The 22,095-nt window shown below is 42.1% G+C and overlaps 1 protein-coding gene across 7 annotated transcripts in view; it reads left to right on the top strand.

Annotated features, from left to right (window-relative positions):
• The window catches only part of LOC141726970 (transportin-1-like), a 183,391-nt gene that overhangs the window by 34,906 nt on the left and 126,390 nt on the right, over positions 1–22,095 (top strand). For all 7 annotated transcript variants that reach the window (XR_012577926.1, XR_012577928.1, XR_012577927.1 and 4 more), the window contains one exon: positions 46–195. Coding sequence is in view for 4 of the 7 variants with exons in the window: in XM_074532124.1 (XP_074388225.1) it covers positions 46–195 (150 nt within the window). In the remaining 3 variants the exon portion in view is untranslated. The remainder of the gene's footprint in view (positions 1–45; positions 196–22,095) is intronic.

Here is a 22,095-nt window from a genome sequence, read left to right as displayed (position 1 = left end):
CTAACAACTGATGGAAGTTAGAAACACAATTATTTTCTCTTGCAGATGAGCCAACACGTTCCTTGAGTGGTCTCATCTTGAAGAATAATGTAAAAGCACATTTTCACAACTTTCCAAATGGAGTAACTGACTTCATTAAAAGTGAATGTTTGAACAATATTGGTGATTCCTCCCCCTTAATTAGAGCTACTGTAGGTAAGTTTACTCTTATTACTGTATTCTGCACACTGAAAATGTTACTGATATAAGTGAGAGCTGTGCTAGTGAGAGTTATTAAACTCCTAAAACTATTTGCTTCTGATAATTGTCACAACTACATCATGATTTGATTTTGATATTAATCTTCAGTGTGGATATACAAATATATTTTTCTTTCCTGTTTTCTTAAAACTGAATTAGCAATTCTGTTCGTATCTCTTGAAATGTGACTGAACATAAGTTTACTTGAATCTGCTAAAATTCAGCTTGCTGCCAATTTTTATACCAAAATCAGGAGTAAGGTAAAGGTTCTGAGTTCAGAACTATTTCAGCACTCTACTTGCATTCGTAAAACACTTCTGTTTGTGCATTTCCTCTTTGCTTCCCCATATGCACACCTCTTCGGGGTATCATTACACCAGATGTTACATACATTAACATAATGAGTTTATGTTTTTTAGATAGCTTCTATCACTATCAGAAAACAGTAGATAATGTGTGGTAATCGGAACACCAGCTACAAGTGATTTTGTTGTATGGTTGTTTTTTTTTTATTTCCTAAATCCTGTGGTTTAGTACACCTCTTCCATAACATGAATATTTGGTATTTTTACTTATTTTTAGGTAATTTTGGTTTTCTGTCTGCTCTTTGAGAATATGATTTCCCCCAATTATTACAATTGTAATTTTCCCTGTCCACTCCAAAAACTAGAAAAAAACCCTGAAATTAATGTGTATTTAAGTACAGTAGAGTAAAACAGGGATTGGATGCAAGTTCAGAAAGGCATTCAGCCTGTGTCAGCTGATTTCTGTTATAAAATAATGTCATAGTTTCACCCCTAAGTAACTAAGTACCACACAGATGCCTGCTCACTCCCCCATCTGTCCCCCTAGTGGGGAGGAGAATCAGGTTGAGATAAGAACAATTTAATAATTGAAACAAAATAATAATTTCAATAATAAAATTATAGAAATAATATTACTAATAATTGTCACAAGAAGAACAGAAGCCAAGAGAAACAAGTGATGCGCAATACAGTTGCTCACCACCCACTGACTGATGCCCAGCACATCCCTGAGCAGCATTTGGCCCCTCATAGCCAACTCCCCCCAGTTTATATACTGGACATGATGTTCTATGGTGTGGAATATCCCCTTAGCCAGTTCAGATTGTTATAATGATCAACCAGAAAGCCAAATCAATAAATGCAAAATATTTCATTTTTGCAACCAAAATACGGTCCTCAAAACCACAGTCAAAGAGACAGTGTCGAGCCCGGGATCGGTGCTGGGTGAACCTATATCCAACCTCTATGGCATCGGATATCCCTCTGTTCATGAATGCCGTTTCCAGCAGGGCTGCTTTATACAGTTTTTTATGCCTGAGGCAGAGGTGCCCCGATTTCTTTTGTAACCCCACATATGTATGAAGGTTTCTTTCACTGTGCAGGGCTGGACAATTGCTGTTTCCTGGGTAGTGGCAGGTGCTGATCATGTCAGGGGAAGTTGTGTATTCAGATGTATGTTCCTTGGTGACTTCGGTTATCTTGATTGATGATATCTACCAAGTGATGATCACCCTTGGGTGTTCCCTGATGGTTCCAGAGGAAGCCCATCTCCATGCTGGCCACGTTCTTTTATTAGTAAACGAGGCATTGTTCTCCTGCTGCCACCACGAGTTTTGTAATTCCAATGTGGTAATCTGTCTCCGGGTTGCTCGTGGTCATGTTTTGCGGAGAAAAGAAGAAACCTCACAACTTGTAAAAGTTGTAAAGCCCGGTATGCTTTTATTACGACACGCGCCGGACGCAAGACTCCCCAAAAGGGAATGCGGGCATGCGTACCCCTGAAGATTTCAGACCTCCTTTTATCCCCCTTCCAAATGCATATGCATACAGTTTCACAATAAGTTCATAATTATTCATCTTGCATGACACTTAGCACTAATTCTTCTTTATGGGAGGAATTCCTAGGTCGGGGGCAGATTGACCTCGTGGTCTTTTCTGTTTTTCTTTCTCTGTCTCCTTGCTGTCTCTGGAACGCGGCCTCTCCTTCAGCTTTAGCTCCACAGACCCTTCACCTCTCCCAGACACTTCACCTAGTTCAGGATGGATCCTTACTCTGTCTCATTCCCCCCTTTCCTAGGAAATAAGTAAATTCTTTTACTTAAGGAAAATTTCCACGACAATAAGTGTCTTTTAATGCTTCACTATGTACGTTTGATAAAGAGGTTAGTACAGCCATTCGTCGTAGTATTCTCCAGTTCCAAATTAACAATGTAATAGATAATCCTAAGCTTATCCCAACTAATATTAGTAAAACTACAATAGGGTGGCACAACTTATTAAAGATTCCATTTGCAGTTGGTGACCACCCAAAGATCACATCTCACCAGTGAGGATCTATATTTTATTTTATTCTTTGTAGAACTCTGGTTATCTCCTTTGTATCATGTTGGACAGTAATTAAGGTTTTCTTTCCACTTTCTTGGATTTCTTTCAAGACTTGTAATAGGTCTTAGTGCTTAATTAACTGTTTTACCAATGTAAGGTTTGCCCCAATAGGGGTAGGTGGTAGTCTGTGATACATTGTGTAATTGGCTGTAATCAGCTGGTGGGATGTTACTGGTACCAAATACGAAAAATCACACCCAATAATCTTAACAAAATTACAAATACAAATACAGAGATTAGAATGGTTTCTACTAGACAGAATAACATCATTGCTATCAATTTGTACAGCAGCATAAGCAGTTCTCAAACATACACCCTTTTCCAGTATATACGAGCACAGTTTTCTGGTCAGTGACTGGATGAATTTCAAAGTGACAAATACTCTGTTCAGTGTCCAAACACATCCTGGGCATTAGCAGTATTGCTTTCACAAATGAATCCCATTTGTTCTCTAGTAATGCAGGATTCTAAGTTCACTATCTGCCACTTTTCATTCATCTTTTCGTGCCCACACTCTATGATCTGAAGGATAGAGTGTTGTTTCTTCATGGTTTAATCTTAGGGCAATGATGGGATGGATAACATAAAGAGTGGTATTATGTATGGTAAGCACAAAGGCAGTGGCCACATTAGAAATAGGATCATAGGTGAAATTCACCATAGTCCACCAGGATTAAAACTTCCTTTCAAAATCAATTGCATTATCCCATTCAATTTTCTGAATTTCAGCTGGAAAATTACCTTCACCCCTTTCCTATATGATCAGAGCTGCTGTTGCTTGTATCCATAACTGTGCTTGTATACAACTGAAAGCTAAAGACACATTATCTTGAACTATACTAAGTGCTTCTACTATCAATTTGTGGTCTTGGTCCCCGGCCTCTTCATACTTCTTTACTTTGGCAGTACTTTTGAAATCTGTCACTGGCTAGTTCCTAATGCCAGTAGAGATTACTATAAAGGCTGCTTCAATTTTGTTAGGCTACCTGCTGCAGCAGCCAGTTTATTCATCAGTATTTCTGAATCAATTCCATTTAAAACTCCTAATCTTGTCCCTAATATGCCAGTTAGATGTTTGTTATGGGGAACAGGAACTGCTTTCTGTCCGTGATCATCCCTCCCTGCCAGAGGGATGTGCTGGGCTCATACTACAAATTCAGACACACTTCACAAGTGTATCTGACAGAGGTTTAGGTCATACTTGAGACAGATGTTTGTTCTGAAATGTAGAGACCTCAGGGAATCTAACCTCTCCCTCTCCCTCCAAAGCACCTGATTTCTCAGATGTGTGGCAAGCAGGAATGTCTCTCCTGGTCACCCACCTTGCCCTTAGCTAAGATCAAGCTGTGGACTGTGTTCAGGGCAGAAGATAATGGAGGGGAAATCTTGAGAGAAGAGCCTAAATTCATTGCAGTGCCTCAGAAGAAACTGGGATCAGGTTTCTGCTATTTGAAACACTCAGCACAAAAGTGATGCTCAAAATCTTACAGCTTGCTGCTGAGCTCTGAGGGGGTCTCTCTCTCTACTTCTTTTAAGCAGAATCCAACTGCCTCAGACTGGGACAATCACTGATCCAAATCTCAGTAGGAAAAGGGATAGCTATAAATAAGGAAAATCACCTTCCTTGCTTGGGTTAGTTTACCACCTGCAGTTCAGCACCCTTTACCAGCCATTGCCTGGGGGTTCAGCCAACCAGCTTGGAAAATGACTTAAGGAAACTGATTTCTTGGTGTTCCTGGTTCTAGGCACCAGGAGAGCTGGCTCCTTCCTTTCTTGTTCTGCTCCTGAGATATGCCTGTTTTTGTGACCATGTTTCCAGCCCTCAAAGGAAGTTTTAGGAAGGAGGAGCAGGCTGGTTGGATTTTTGAGATGTTAATTTGCATTATCAACTCCACACGTTTGAGAGACCATTCTGGATTGAATAATAGCTGTTGTTCAGTCACATTCTTTACTACGTTCGGTCTAAGTTTGGAGTTTGGGTAGAGTCTGAACTAGTATGGGGTGTATAAGGCCCCGCTGTGGTAAAAAGTGCAGTGTCCACTTTGAATTCAAATGAAAGTCTGACAGTAACTTGAGCTCAAAGGCAGGTCACTTCTACAGGCTGTATCAGGGTGAAATTACACGAACCGTCTGATTCACTTAGGTTATCACAGACTTCCTGGTGTTCATATACACCAGGGGAGGTTCAGACACTAATTACATCTGGTCTCTCATAAGCCATCCTATTGATGACTAAGCACTTTACTTTGATTTCTTCTCTTCAGATTCCTTGAAGTGTTAACAGTTCCTGTTCTTGCTATTCTTGCTCCTCACATACTTGATTCTCGTGGATTACTACAGTAGATATGTTTAATATAAACCTTCTTTACCTCAGAAGGTTTTCCCATGGATCCAGTATACTGATTAAATGCCAGGGACCAAGGCCATTCAGCATTGCTTTGGGTAGAGGTACTCTCTAGTTCTAAAACTTCAGTTATAATTCCATACAAAACAATTCTGTACACTAAAGTATGAGCTACTCCCAACCGCAATATACTCATTTTGCCCGAATAAGTTTTAGTCTCAGTTCATTGTCTCCTGGTGTCACTCCTGAAGGGGCTTCTGGGCCTTCTTCACCCGAGAGTGATGGATCCAGGCATTCTGCTCCTCGATTTTGATTGCAGTGAAGATGGTGAGAGGTACTTGCAGTGGTCTCTCCCACTGTGGTTCCGAAGTCTTCTCTGTAAGAGACTTAACATATACATCATCCCCAGGCTATCCAACTCCCTGCTCCGAGTTCCAGCCACAAGTTTCTCAATTACTCTGAGCTGTTTGCTTAATGCCACCATGTAAGTGGACATTCTGGACATTCCCCTTGTATTCTATGGTCTTCTATAAGGCATTCCAAAAGGATTCAGCATTCCTTTAGCTCAAAAGGTTTAGTTTGAATTTGCAATAGTGCTAGTGGAAGAGCTTCTTGCCCCAGTCTTATGATTTGCTGCTTAATCAAATGATTCATTCTCTCCCCCTGCCGCTTGATTGGGGGCAGTATGGGGTGTGAAGTTCTTAATCTATGCCCAGATGGCTACTAATCTGTTGCACTATTTTGGAAATGAAAGGTGATTCTTTATCTGAGGATATTGTTGCTGGAACTCTGAAGCGTGGTATTATTTCTTGTAAAAATGATCTGGTCACCTCTTGAGCTTTGACAGTTCTGGTGGGGAATGTTTCTGGCCACCCTGAAAATGTATCTATTAATACCAGTAAATACTGATACCCCCCTTTCCTTGGGAGTTCTGAAAAGTTGATTTGCCACTGCTGTACAGGCCCATGGCCTCTCCCAGTCTGACCGAGTTTTGGCCCGGGGGTATTTTGAGGTTAGTCTGGAGGCAAGGATCACTTTATCAGCTCACCTGAGTGATAGTGGCATATAGATTCCTGACAATGATACAACAGTCCTTTCAATCAGGTGTGTGTTCTAGAAAGCTTGTGGGAATTACTACTTCAAAGTCAACACTTCATTCCAGTGCACTCTGTATCACTCGCAGCCTTGGTCATTTTGAGAAAGGAGCCACACTCTATAAAAGGCTTTAAGTAGTTAGGCCCTAGTGTGTTTTCTAGTGCCCTTCCTTCACTAGTAACCACGAAAATGGGAAGGGATTACTAGCTCTCTTTCAATGGTAGCCCACCCCTTGCAGTTGTACGTCTCTTTTGATTAGTATTATTGTATTATGGCTTACCTTCGAGGAAAATCTGTACCTCACCCTTTGCTGCTTTCTTTGCCTCTCCATCCGCCAGCTCATTTCTTCCCTCCAATTTTAAGCTCACTCTCTGGTGTGCCTTAATATGCCTTTTCAGGTAGCTGAACTGCTTCCAGCAGCTGGATTGTCTCTTCTTTCCCTGTGAGGTCAGCAGTCCCCTCTCCTTCCAGATGGCTCCATGTGCATGCACAACTCTGAATGCCTTTTGCTGTTTCTAAGGCATGGGTCCATGCATTTATCTCAGCATCCTGTGCAGAGGTACCTGTTGGTAAGGGTCCAGACTCTATTACCTCTCTGCAGGTAGTCACTGTGAACTTTGCAATGTTGCTTTCTTGTCAGTGAACCAGGTCCCTGCATCGTCCGGAGGAGTGTCCTTTAAGTCTGGGCGGCTGGAGTAGGTAGTCTCAATGGTCTCCAGGCAATCGTGGTGTACTGCTTCTCCTTGATTCCACTGAGAAAAGAAGCTTGGTTGACAATATTAGTCACCACTATCTCTCCATCATCTTGCTCTACCATGATGGCCTGGTATTTCAGAAACCTCTCTGGTGAGAAGCCAGTGGCCACCCTTTACTTCCAGTGCTGCGGACACTGTGTGGGACACTAGCACAGTCATTTTTGTCCCAGGGTAAACTTGTGTGCCTCTTGAATGTTCAGCACAACTGCTGCTACAGCTCTGAGGCAACCTGGCCATCCTTCAGCTGTTGCATCTAGTTGCTTAGAGAAGTAAGCAACTGCCCTCCGGTATGGACCCAAGTCCTGAGCCAATATTCTCAGGGCAATTCCTTGCGTGGAGAAATAGAAAGAATGCTTTACTTACATCTGGAAGTTTCAAAGCTGGAGCTGACATGAGGGGACTCTCTAGCTGGCGAAGGGCCCGTGTGGTGTCTCTTGTCCACTGGAGATCTCAGTTCCCATTGGCAATAAGAGCATAGAGGGGTCTGGAGATTACCTTCTGTTTCACTACCTGTGCCTTTTTCTTTGAGACTCTGCGTCCTTGGAGTCCTAGGAAATTCAAAAGGCTTACCGTCCAGGCTTCTCTCGCTTCCCTCGTCTGAGTGGCTACTAGAAGATCATCTATGTACTGCAACAGCCTCCTTTCCTCTTGTGGAGCTTCCTGGGACTCTGGGTCTTTGCAAGCTGTTCTCCACTCGGAGTGGAGAATTTTGAAGCCTCCAGGCACATGGACTATGTGAGCTTGTGTTTGAATGCAAAAATGTTCTGGCTGGCTTCATGGATAGGGAGGCAAAAGAAGGCATCTCTTAGGCCTAAAACAGTGAACCAGGTTAGCTCAGGTGTTAAACAAGGTTAGTAAGGTCTATGGATTTGCTACCACAGGGTACAAATTCTGTGTTATCTTATTGACAGCCCTTAATCCAGTACTACCAGTTATTGGACTGATTCCTTCCTTACCTTCCTTTTCAGGGTACTACTCAGTTCTCACTGGTTATGTTCTTTCATTAAGCTTGATGGGAGAGCATCTTTCACTCTCCCTGGTGCAGCAGAGGCCCATACCCTTGAAAACACTTATTTACTTATTCTAATATCTCCTTACTAATGTCTTTCTTAATTTCAGTGTCTGTTAATATTAAGCCTAACATCTTTATATTATTTGCCTCCAGAGTAACCTTTCTCACTTGAGAATGTTTAGCAAATTGAGCGAATTGTACAAAAGCTTTTAGGTACACATAGTACACATGTTGCTTTAAAGGTTTGCAAAAGTATGCCTTCTCAGACTGGCCAGTTGTTCATTCCCCACACTACAACATAAACATTCTCCACAGGTACTAAAGCTTTATTTAAAACTGAACACATGACCCTTGTGCCGACAAAAATTCTTCCCTTTTGGGAAGGTCACCTTTACCCCTCCTCCCTTACCTTGGGAGGAAGCCTTTACAAATCATATGTACTCATTTTGCGAACTGTGATTGCTTCGCATTTCAGCGTAATAATCCTTGCCCGATTTCATATGTTGCTATCTTATGCTGCATGCTGAACAACATGTTTGATTTGCTTTCTCTTTGCCTTGTTTTCCTTTTCAGGGGCCAAGACCAGAGGGCGGTCTGATCTCACAGTCTCTTTGTCATTCTGGGTGATTTCTTAAAACAAAAGACATTTCAGCATACAAAAACTATCCCATTTATCTTCCTATTATAAAACAGTACTAACAGCAATGAAGCACTATAAATCTTTTTATTTTCTGAGCTGCTCTTACTGGCAACCTCCTCCCAATGAGCCCCTCCCAAAAGGGGCTAATTTAGGAACCTGTTTGCTCTGATCAGTTCTCATTATTTATTTCTCCTTGCCCAATCCCGCTTCCATTCAAACCTTTTTTACAGACCTTCACAGTAGTTTCTCAGTTTTCCTCCTATACACACAGCTCCAGGTGGCAGGTATCAGATGTGATTCCCACACACAAGCTCTAAGACCTTAGGTTCTGAATCCGCTTGACCAGAAACCTTTAATTTACACTCGGGGCGTGTACCCTGACACTTATTGGAACAGCAAAACAGTAATATCAGTGTTTCTCATAAACACCGCACTGCAATAATACCTGCACATCCAGCTTTTGCCCACAGGCCATTCCCGTGTTCCCTGGGGAGACGGGGCAGCCAGAGCTGTCCCTGTGCCCAGGGCGCAGCCACTGTCACCTCACACAGCCTGCTAGCCTCTTGATGTACCAAAGGCTCCCCGAAATTGCTCACAAAGGCAGGCTATTCTGTTTGTTGCGAAGAACTTTAAATCCCTACAGCAGATTGTTTCCAGTAAAGACTTACTGCGGTACCAACTGAAGTCTCATAAATCTCATAAGTCTCATTAACTAATTCATCTCATTCACCTCTTCTATATAAACTCTGTTTTACAAAATATCAGTCTTTTCTAGTTCTCTTCTTGCACAATCTAATTAAGTACTGTGTCTACTTACACTTGTTTTGCTGCTTTGCAAAAAGGCCGTGCTAAGTCACAGCTGAAACTCTGATATGCCCACAGACACACACACTCACTCCCCCCCCTCCCCCTTATCTCAAATTCACTAGAGCCAAGGCTTGAATTACTATGAGGGGGAGAATTCTTGGAATTCCTTTAACTCGCTTTATCGAAGTTAAACCTAAATCACCGTACTATAGTTCTCCTATGTAAAATGCTACTCTTGTTGCAGCAAAATCTTAAAATCTCCACAAACACCACTATACAGTCTGAGAATCAAATTACCACAATGCAGCGAAAGAAAATCACCACACAAAATCACTGGGAAAGGGCATATTTCTCAAAGTGCTCACTTTTCTCAACACAACACAGCACACCATAATTCGGCATTTACTCAAATCAATTTTTCCTGGACACAATCAAAATAACAGCACACAGTCTAGAGATCAAGTCCAAACATCCAAGGCAAAGGAACTCTCTGAGCTCATACTCACGGTTAAAATGTACCAAATCTACACAAATCACTACATTCAAACACGATAAATATCATCACTGACATTCCTCCACTCGCTTCTCCGCGGGGCATTTCTCTCCCTGCCCCCGCAGCCTGCTGCAGCCGGCACCTCTGGCCTCACTCGGCTGCTTCAAACACGGGGAGTACTGACCCCCCCCGCACTGTAGGGCACTGTAGATTTACTCTCTTTTATATACCATACACTTATTACCTGCACGATCACAAACACAGTGCACTGACCACACACATTAACCATACAGCAACACAGTGTCCGGACATCACACACACACACAAACAAAACACACACGGGCTCACCAGTTCTGCTCTATCAGAACTATGAATCCCCAATACACACATACACGGGTTCACCCGGCTTACCCCCAAAGCCGCTAGCGGTCTGCTCTATCAGAACGATGAACCCCGTCTCTAATACAGCTGCTCTATCAGCTGAATCCCGTCTCCAATACAGCTGCTCTATCAGCTGAACCCATGAACCCAGACATCTCTGGGTGATTTACTCCCTTTCTCTCCTTCCTCCTTCCTGGGGCCCCATAGTACATACCATCTTCCTCCGCAGGCCAGCGGGTCGTTGTCTGTCCTCGCAGGTGGCAAGTTGAGACAAGCGGAGCCCCACCAGGAAAAAATCCTGGGGCGCGCCTTGGAGGTCCGTCTATCCCCCCTGCCCCTGCGGGGACAGAGAACTCCTGGCTTGGCTCGCCAAAATGTTTTGCGGAGAAAAGAAGAAACCTCACAACTTGTAAAAGTTGTAAAGCCCGGTATGCTTTTATTACGACACGCGCCGGACACAAGACTCCCCAAAAGGGCATGCGTACCCCTGAAGATTTCAGACCTCCTTTCTATCCCCCTTCCAAATGCATATGCATACAGTTTCGCAATAAGTTCATACATATTCCTCTTGCATGACACTTAGCACTAATTCTTCTTTATGGGAGGAATTCCTAGGTCGGGGGCAGAGCTGTCTCTAGAACGCGGCCTCTCCTTCAGCTTTAGCTCCACAGACCCTTCACCTCTCCCAGACACTTCACCTAGTTCAGGATGGATCCTTACTCTGTCTCTGTCAGAGGCTTGTTGGATGTTAGATTCCGTTTACAATTTTTATTTCATACATTTTCCCCTTAAGCATGAATTACTTTATATTATATATTGTATGATCAACTGTCCCAGCTATGCTTCCTCCTTGTTTCTTTTGTGCAGCTCCTCACTGGCAGAGCATGAGACACTGAAAAGCCCTTGTCTCAGGGTAAGCACTGCTCAGCAAACACCAAAACCATCAGTGTGTTATCAGTATTATTCTCATACTGAATACAAAACAGAGGAATGTACCAGCTACTGAGAAGAAAATGAGCTCTCCCATCAGAAACCAGAACATTTTCCTCCTCTAATTCCATACTATTCACATCATGCCAGGTCACAGTTCCCAGTTCCCCATCACCTGTCTTTTGATAGATATACACACACATATACTCCCTTAGTCTATGGACTATGGACCCTGTAAGTCTGTTGAGTTCATTCACTCCAAGTGCCAGGTCCTGCAACTCCATGCAGTCTACAGGCTTGGGGCAGGGTTGCTGTTTTGTGGCAAAGTAGGACAGTTTCAGACAAAGTTTATTAGAGAAGCCCTGTGGTTGAGTCACGAGATGCAGAAAGGACCGTCTTGCTTTCTAAAACTCCTCAGAGAGAGGAGCCTAGGTGCAGCTGAATCCAGTCTTAGCCCCAGACTTTGTTAACAGTTTACATCTAAAGGATTATATAGGTGTAAATGAACCTGTATAGAACTTTATTCTGCAGGAAAAAGGCTGACAAACCAGATGTATTTATATAAATATATGTATGACTTATTATGATAATGATTAGACAAAAATATCTTAATCAGAATTATTTACTGCACAGTATAGGAGTTATAATGTCTAGTGTAGTATAGTGTACTATTTTGAAGCAATAGTAAAGCTAGTTAAACTAGTTAAGTAGAGATTGATGTTACTCACTCATACCAATAATCATGAGCAAATCTCTTCTACTTGGCCTCGAGGAGTAACCTTAAGAGGTGTCCCCATTTAAGGGAGGAATCTCCACAGATACATGTCAAGGAGAGGTATGTTAAAAGACCCTGACATTAAAATTTGGGACTGGACTTTTATAGTATACAGTGATTGACTGTCAGTCATATGTCTCCAGACCAGCTTTGTCAGCTCAGCAGCTTTAGATAAATTATCAGGAGTATAATTTGTTCCTTTATCCTGGTATTTTACCAGGTCTACCACATCTTCATCTCACTATCAGGGTGTTAAACTTTGGGATTGATGAGTCACACAGGTTTCAGCATTGTTCAACACCAAAAGCAGCAGGACTCCCCCTTCTTCATTTATCTCTGATAACTTTGCAAATAGGACATTGTTCAAGTTGTTTTCCCCATTCCAGGTAGAGCATCCTGCTACACTCTACCATGTGACTTCAGTCAATTGTTATCTCATTAAATAGTAATGCAGGTATCTCTTGCCTTCATGCTATAAAAGCATCCACTGCATATGTGTACATTATCCTTAAACATGTTGAGGTACATCAATCTCCTAAGGTTTGCTATTTTAACTCATGTGGTTTGATAGTATTAGCTATTTTATAATTATACATTACATGTTTACACACTAAGTTACTATCAAAATCAGTTAGAATTTAGCCAGAAATATTCAGAAATATTAAAGAGAGCATAATACAGAGTTAGCTAGCAATTTTGGCAAAAGAAACACTTATTATTTCAATTTATATACTTCTGGAAGGGTTAGTATCCTTATTTGTTGGATTAGGTACCACACCTATTGTAGTGATTTTGGTTTGCCAACTTACGATTTCCCTAATTTCAAGATTTTCTGGTTAACGCATTAAAGAATGTGGTAGGTTTTGATGCTGGTCAATTACCAATGTACTTAATTCCTGTTGTGAGATAGGATTAGGAGAATACAAACTAAGTTCAAAATTTTAAGAGGGTATAATAAAAATTTTATTAATAGTAACTAAAAGAAAAAAAAGTAATAAGAATCAAAGCAAATGAAATAAACAGGGCCAGGAGACTTCTTCTCCTTTATAATGCCTTTATTAAAAGTGATCAGCTCAGGATTGGGCGGCTCGGCAGGGCTGCAGTCCCCGTCGCGTCTCCCAGGGCGACTTAGTGGAGGAGGATATGTGCAGCTCCGTCCACTAGGGGCAGAGCCGGGGATCCAGTCCTCGTGGGAGCTTTAGGGCGTGGTGTCCCCGTCAGATGTTGTTCTCTCTGCCCCGGCGGCTGTCTGGTCCCGGCGTTGGGACCACTCCCTGCTCAGGGCGAGAGGGGCTCCGCATCTCTGCAGGCTCAGCCATCGGCTCCTCATGTCCAGACATCATTTTAGTCTCTCAATTCTTATTTGGCTCGTTGTTTTTGGGGTTTTCCCGTTGCATTTCGAGTCGGGGTCCCACAAAGCATTCTGGACTTTGGAGTCACTTTGCATAACCCCCCCCACCCTCTCAGGTGTCTTCCCTATGTTGTAAGAGAGCACAGCCTCGGGGGAAGGGTCCACCGCACCCAGCCAGGCTTTTTACTAATACAAAAGAAGAGATAAGCCTTAACGACCCGGTATTACAATAACAAAGCACTAAGAATCCTGGCAGAGACTGATCTGGCTGGCTGGGTCTCTGTAACTCTTTCTCACAAAAAAAAACATTAACTGAATTTTTGTTCATAACAGCAAACCCTTCAGAACACTTTTCCCTACAACTTTTTCTTTTCCATTGTCAATGTAAAGAAACAAAACTTAAAATTTCTAGTCAGTTTACTACCTCTAAAATAATCTTTCTTCAGTTTACTTAGGGAGAGAAGTTCTTCTTGTTAATGTTATGGAGACTTCTCCACAAGAAGAAAAACAATTCTCTCGTGGTTCTTAATTTGGTCACGAATAGCAGCCTCCCGGGGGAAATCTGCTATTGTGAAGCCCCTCTCATTTTCCACAAGCCTTCCCACAGCTTGTTTATGGGCTATGTTGACTTATGGGGTATTGTTTTAAAGATGAGTGGATTAACGGCAAAAAAGTTCTCATTATGTATTTCTAAAATCATCTTAATCCCTGGGAACAGAGATCATCTTCTCCTGGGGACACAGGACTACTCTCTTTCTCTGTTCAAACTTTTCATGGGATCAGAGCTACTTTAATATCTGTTTACTTTAGCATGGAGGTTTTTGCTTGATATCAATTTGAACCCTTCATCTCCCCATAGTTTTATGTGTTATAGGGAAAAGAGTATTTTTCTCCATAGCTTACAAGAGGATTTCAGCCCCAAAATCAAGGCATCTCCTCATCCCTCCCATCTGGGACTTAATTTCATCCTCACTGACCATGATGTCTTCATGTTGTTCCTTTATATGCTTGTATTTTGTTCCTTTCTCTCACTTGAGGGAGGATTGAAGCACTTAAAGGGTTTACATGTCGCCTGGAGCCTGCAGATCGTCAACCGGAGTCTGGTTGGGCTGGCTGCTATAGACTGCAGGAGCTGTGGCTGGAGGGGCGGCTCAGATTTAATCAGCCAGGCTAGAACTCAGCAGCAGCAGTACTCTTGGAGGGGGGGAGCTAGTGGTTTCTCCTTCCCCCTGCCAGACTGTTGTGGGCAACTTCTACGGGGGTAAAATCCCAGCGCCGACCTGGGGCTGCTCCCGGGGCCCAGCGGGTTTGGCTGGGCCCCAGGCTGAGGGGGGGTGTAGCAAGCAGCTAGATGTTAGCAAGGCCAGCTCCATCCAGGGCCCAGGGGAAGGGAGTCCAGCCCCGGAGCAGGGCTTTCCGGCCTGGCCCCGTGGTAAGGGTCGCCCACTCGTGTTACTTCACTCCAAGCAGGAAGGGAAAGAGGAAGTTCCTGGGCTTCTTTAGTCTTTTAACATGTGTTTTTCACAGAGGCCTGTCTAGTTTACTAGTGGTTGGAAGCTTTGCATGACTTCCTTAAATGTCTCTCAGGCAAAAGATGACACATATATGCACTGACTAATAAAAACCAGATTCCAATTAATAACAATATTGCAATAACAAGTTGTAACATTAAGTCCAGAATGCCCATTGTGGTTGGAGACCATCTGTGTGAGTTGACGCAGGCAGGTGGCCAAAACAACCACAAAGCAACGGCTGAAATGCAAGAAATAAATTTATTTCATTACCTCACTAAATGGAGGATCCTGAAGCAACACCTGGGTAGAGACACACAAGCAGGAACACAGCACCATTAGACTCAGTCCTTCCTAGCGGATGGTAGGGCTGCTGTTTGCACCCATTTATCAAGGACCTACACACACGTAGTTTGCCACTATGCTGTGATCTCCTCTGTGCTTTTTATGACCTCTGAGATTTGATCCTCCATCTATTAAGACTGTGAGCTCAAGCATGTCTGTGAGAGGGTCTCCAAGTCTCTCCAAACACCTATGTTATCTCTACACAGAGATTCTACTTCTCATAGCAGACAGAGGATAAACAGCAGTAGGCATAATACATGAAGTTTCCTGCACTGTTATTCTCCAGGCCTTGGTATTCCCAGCTGCAAGGTCCCTTGAGCAAATCTACCATCCTCCTCACCATTCTTCTGCTTTTACCTGTTTCCTCCCAACAGCATCCAAACAAGTTGTCCCACTTGTTATGTTCTCCATCCCTTTTTATTTGCTCTAGGACATGATGTATTTTTTTCCACATCATTTGGGACAGTGATTAGTGTTTTCCAACTTTCCCTTTTCAGTTGTTTTATTAGTTTGTGTAGATCAGGATGTTCCAACAGCTTTTTGACCAGGGTAATGTCCATTCCATTAGGTGTTGGAGACAAAGTGTCATATAACACAAAGTTGCTGTATATGTTCTAGAACACAGTTTCTTGTAGGAAATAGTTGACATCACATCCTTCTATGTTAATAAAGTTACAAATTTATAGATTGGAGTGGTTAGAAAGCTGGATCTTTGTGTTATTTACTGTTAGCACAAGGAGTTCTTAAAGATGCACATCCTTGTCCTATGTATACCTGGACAGATTCAGGATCGTTGTCGGAATACATTTCAAAGTGACAAATGCTTTGTTCTGCTTCTAAACAGGTATCTTGGGCTTTTTAAATGTTACTTTAACATCTATGTCCCTGTCATACTCTCACCATACAAGCATCTACCTCAATTGTTTGCCGTGTGTGTGGGATTGTTTTTGAAAGCCTATGTTCAGTGTTGCAACGGATAGAGTATGGTTTTGTTGTGATTTAGTCCCAGTGTAATGATTTGGTATATGGTATTGTAGTGGTTTAGGAATGTTATTTTCAAATGTAATACTCCTGTTAAAACCACACGATGCTTCCCTCCCTCACCAATTTGAGGCACAAAAGACAAAGATCACAGGCTGAGATAAGAACAATTTACTTGAAATAGCAATGGGATAAGAAAACCAACAGTAACAGCAACAATATTAATAATAAAAGGTATAAGAAAAAGAAACTATTTACATAGAAAGCCCCTGACAATAAACAATGCTGGACTGCTCCACCCACTATGTTTTCTCAACCCCTCTGAAGCAAGTCTTTTTCTCCCCTCCCCTAGCAATGACCAGAGGTGGTATAGAAAAACCTCTGAGCACTAACCATGCCCCCTCCTGCTACTGCAAAAAATTAACTCTGTCCTGCCCAGAAGTAGGCTAGGTATACACTGAAGCATTTCTTATTGTCCATAAAAAAGCTGTGGCCTTATTAGCGACTGGGTCATAGTAACATCTGATTGAAGACCACTAGGTTTGAAATTCCCTCTGAAATTTAGTTACATTGTCCCCAATTATCTTTCAAATTTCAATAAGTAAAAAATCAATTTCCTCATTCTCTAATTATTGCAGCACTGGTAGTTTGTAGCCATAAGTGAGCTTGGATGCAGCTTAGTGCTAGACACATTACATTGAGTAATTCCTGAAGCATCAGCCAGTAATTCATTATCAGCATTTCGATATTTTTCTGTCTCAGAAAAGAAAGTTGAAGCGAACCTCTTAGTGTTTCCTAAAGCAGATAAGGAGGACTCCAAAGATTGCTCTATTGTACTCAAATCACTAATGGTTGTAACTGACTTTTTAGCCAGGGTTTCAAGATCGATGCTGTTTAATACCCCCATCGCAGTTCAGAATATACCAGTTACATCCTTCCTTAAAGAAGTTGATGTCCTCTTGTTTAGCCTGGCATACTATCAAAGAGAAGAGGTATGTATAAAAGGCAAACACTTTGGTCTGATAGCTGTAACATCAGTTTGCATGGACATTTCTAGTTTTTTTAAAGACCTGTCTTGGTTTAAGACAATTTAAGGGGACAAACACTCCAAAATTAGTAACCTCCCATTTATTTTTAACTATTTCCTTTCCACCAAAAAGGAGAAATGAATACAAGTAGATATAAATGAAAAAATAGCAGTTTACTAATGAAACAGCAACAGGCAAAAAATAACAGTAAATAATCACTATATACAAAATTGCGAAATCTCATGAACTCCCTGTGATCAAAGAGAAACAAAATGGTGGAGAAACCTCTCCCTCAAAATGACGCCTTCCATTGATGACCCTGTTACTTGAAAGACAAAGGGAAAATGGCAGACAAGCCCTTCCCCCCAAGATGGCGCCCTCAGTCAACCATGTGTGGAGAGACAATGTGGCAGTTGAGACAGAAACGACACAATGCTCTGAGGTTCATGTGGCAATAGCAAAACTTTATTGTTCACCACTTGCATTTATATGGTTGACCCCGATTGGCTAGAATCTTGGTGCCACCGAATTCACTGACCAATAGCTGCCTGTGTACATGCTCATCAGGGATTGGCTGGCGTCTGTTCTCTGCAGTCAAGTCCCTTTGCCTCTCAGTGCCCTCTCTTCCAAAGATGTTTCCTTTCTATCACAGGTATAGGCTCATTGAGTTAGGGTCAGGGTTACTTGTGCCTGTGAGGCTTTCAGGCCAGCTGATAGCTGTCACAGTTCCCCCTTTTTGTTTTTCAAGTACAGAGGCAGTCCTTGTCATCCTCTATGGGGCCCTTGATAGACAGGACGACAAACACGGCACAATCAGTAAAACAATTATGATAACACAAAGGTGATGAGCCCAGTTTGAATGAGGCTCTTCACCCAACTTGACAAGCCTAACCTTTCCAGCCATTGATCTAAAATCTCTCCCACAACGCACGTCATCAAATTTTTTACAGCCATGTCCAGGAGCTAATGAAAAAAGATCAGTAAGAGCACAATTTCACTGGGTGGCATGCTGCAGGCTATTTACATCTATAACTGAATCACTCAAACTTAAGGAAGTTTCATTTATTATTTGTTTTAAACAAGTCAATTAAAAAAACTATCAGAGGAAACACTTTGCTTTCTTGTTTCAGTTTGGTCTTCCAGGTGTATAATTAAAAGTTTCACGTCTTTCTGCTAGTAATGTCTTTTAGTTGTTTGACTCTTGAGGTTTAAGTGAAGTCATAGGTAAATTGTCATTCCAAAGGTTCCATATTTCCATACAGCAGGTGCAAAAGGTTGTTCTGGTTACTGTTCTACGGCATCTGCTGTGGGGCCATCAGGGAGGCGTTGTTGGTTGTGATCCAGAGCAGAGCAGGATGCATGCACCGAGCAGGTACCCGTTGAATGAATCTGTGGAAATAGAGACATACCTGCACCCCCAAGTGACAAGGTCCCAAGGACCTTCCCATTTATTGGTAATGAGGTCCCTTACCAGTACCTTAGATTTGAGCAACTCAATGTCACTAGAGGACTGTAATGATAAAAAATTATTTAAAATAACAGGGTTTTGGGAGTTTGGCAATATTGTGAGATGATTCAGCATATACAAAGCTATGGCCACCCTACTCTGCAGGGTTTCACCACACATTCCCTCTTTTTGTTTTTCAAAGAAACGCTTTAAAGTGCCATGGGCATGCTCAACAATGGCTTGTCTTGTAGGGGAATGAGGAATACCAGTGTGGTGTGACACACCTCAGAGTTGTAGAAATTGTCAAGTGTTCTGTGAGACATATGTAGGGCCATTGTCAGTTTTTATGGTGTGAGGGATGCCTAGGGCAGCAACGGCTAATCACTAATGTGCGATAGCATTGTGACTTCTTTCTCCAGTGTGTTCTGAGGTTCATATGGCAGATGAAAAAGTGTCTATTGAAACATGCATGTATTTTAGGCGACCAAATTCCAAGACATGTGTGACATCTGTTTGCTAAACTTGTAAGACTTGCAGACTACGGGGGTTAACTCTCATCTGCAGTGGCGCAATGTGGCCTTGACAGTCAGCACAAGTATTAACAATATTGCGTACCTCTGTATTTGTTAACAGGAATTGTCGTTGTAGGGCTCGAACACCTTGATGGAAAAAGGCATGTGATGCTCTTGCCTGTGCTAGCATATCTGGCTGTGGCGCTGTCCAAGCAGGACTAGATAGCTAATCAGCCCGAGCATTACCTTCTGCAATAAAGCCCAGCAAGTTTGTATGACTCCAAATATGCAATAGATAATAGGGACATGTTCTGACTTGGATTGTATGCCACAAAGTTTTTAACAATTCAAATAGTGCAGCATTATCAATTTCTTTTCACTGTGCTCAGTCCAATTGTTGTGTGATGTCTGCTACATAAGCAGAATCAGTTGCAATATTTAAAGGAACAGGAGGAAAACGTTGAAAAGCCATGGCTACAGCATGTAATTCAAGTAGCTGTGGTGATCTACCATCGTGACCCTCTAGTGTTTGCCATTCATTGTTATCTTTCCAGGTCACAATGGCTTTTCCTGTTTTCTCAGACTTATCAGTAAAAACTGTGAGACCTTTCAGGGGTGTGCGATGGTTTAGTGGTTTCAGAGACAATGCAGTGGTCTCACTTAATTGCAAGAGTTTGTGACTGGGTGATAAGTGTGACCTCAAGAGTCAAACCTCAAGAGTAATTTGCTTTGTAAAGTTTTGTAAAGCACTTTGTAGTGCTGTGCTATTTGCAAAGCACCATTCAAAATATTCCTCTTGTACTGTTGTAATAATTTTTGAGGGATCTTTAGCAGTCAGCTGCAAACACCTTTGACGGTATTTAATAATTAGTTGTGCAATTAATTAAAAAATAGTAGGTGATGTCTTTTTAGGTTGATGGGGCAAAAAGATCCTTTCTAAAATGTGTAGTGGGTCAGACCACTGAGTGTCCCATTGACCACTGATTCCTGTAGGATGTAAATTAACAATGACAATAAACACTATAATACAAACTTCAGGACATATTTGATAAACTTGTCTGTTTGTTATGGCCCACTCTACTGTTTCAAGTGCGGTTTTCACCTCTGGAATAATTTCCTTGGACAGGTTAACTCAGAGTCACCTTTGAGAATATTAAACAAAGGTGATAATTGTGGGGTGGTTAACCCTAAGTAAGGTCTTAGCCAGTTGATGATACCCAAAAGTTTTTGTGCATCATTTAAGGTCCGAACTTTGGTTGAAAATTGAATTGTTTGCGACTATATTGTTTGATCTACTATTTTAACTCCCAGGTACTTCCATGAGGGTTGCTGCTGCAGCTTTTCTGGTGCAATTTGCAACCGTAACTCTTGCAGTGCTTGCTTCAAACTTGACTGAATCTGCACAAGGCCTTCTTTGGTTGGGGTTGCTATCAAGATGTCATCCATATAATGATAACAGTATGCTCCTGGGAATTGTTCTCTCACTATTGAGAGTGCCTGTGCACGATACCATTGACAAATTATTGGGCTATTTTTCATACCCTATGGCAGCATCTTCCATTGATATCGCTCGACTGGTGCTGCATGATTGATGGGGGGCACTGTAAATGCAAACTTTAGGATATCATCAGGATGTAAGGGAATAGTGAAAAAACAATCTTTCAAATCTACAATCAAAATGTCTCAGGCAGCAGGTATCATAGCTAGGGATGGCATTCCAGGCTGTAAAGCACACATACTTTCTATAACTGCATTAATTTTCCTTAACTCATGGAGTAATCTCCATTTACCTGTTTTCTTTTTAATTACAAACACAGGGGTGCTCCATGGACTTCCTGATGGCTCAATATGTCCTTGATTTAATTGTTCCTGAACTAGGAATTTAAGGGCGTTTAGTTTTTCTGTTTCGAGGGGCCACTGATAAACTAAACATGGGCTGTTCAGTGAGCCACTTCAAGGCAAATGTAGGATGCTTTATGCTCTTCAGCACAGTGGCCCCTGTTAAAAATCTGTTTCTACCTGAATTCTTCACGCTAAGACGTCTCTTCTCTACAAGTTCAGTGGCACAGCAGTAACATAGAGATGAATTGTGGCTGTCTTTCTGAATTCTTAACTAACAGAGGTTTACTATTTAAGTAACTTTGTGTGGTATCCTTGAGGCCATCAACAACAGACCTCACAGCTGTGGTAGGCCATGATTGAGGCTATGTGTTGGCAGATATGATGGTAACATCTGTTCTAGTATTTATAATCTCACAAACTTTGATGTGAGACAGATTTATCTGAGGTATTTGAAGTGTACAAACTATGTTTGGTCTTCAATCGGAAATGACTTGAGTCTAGTACACTTGAGGTTTTCCTGTCGATCCGAAGCCTCAGTCTCCTCGCAGCTTTGGGTCTGTTTTAGGAACACAAGACTTAAAAGGAATGAGTTGGGCAATGCGAGTTTTTGCTGGGATGGTCACAGGAGGAGTAGGTGTTGATACCATGGCACATATCTGTCCCGTATAGTCTGCATCTATAACACCTGGGTGAACAAAAATACCTTGCAACGTCGCACTTGATCTTCTTAACAATCGTGCACTCAACCCTCTCCCTGTAGGCCCATGGGTCTCAAGGGGAACTTTATGCACTTTTAATGAGTCTATAGTTATTGCAGTCTGTGGAAATATCTCTTCCAGCTGAGCCTCTTGTTCTCCTTGTGAGCTGGTCACATAGGCTCGCACTGGGGGACAGAAAGGTGCTTGTGTCTGTGCACACTTCCCTGTCACACTCTTGTTCTTGTTTCCCTGTTCCCTGAGAGGTTGTCCATCAATGTGGAATTTAGACCTACAGTCTTTGGCAAAGTGACCGGGTTTTCTACATCAGTTACAGTTTCCTACTGTAGGCACAGTTCCTTGTTTTTGGTGTGTCTCCAATGAGTTGGACTTGCAGGGAATGTGGCCTTGTTGCCTACACCTATAACATTGGCGTGACAACCTCACAGCAGTTGCGAAAGAGTTGGCTAACAAAGCCATGCTATATGAGTCAGTTCTAA

Source organism: Zonotrichia albicollis, chromosome W (assembly GCF_047830755.1).
Source record: "Zonotrichia albicollis isolate bZonAlb1 chromosome W, bZonAlb1.hap1, whole genome shotgun sequence".
Lineage (NCBI taxonomy): Eukaryota > Metazoa > Chordata > Aves > Passeriformes > Passerellidae > Zonotrichia > Zonotrichia albicollis.
Note: the sequence above shows the minus strand (reverse complement) of the source record. Positions and strands in the feature narration are given on the sequence as shown.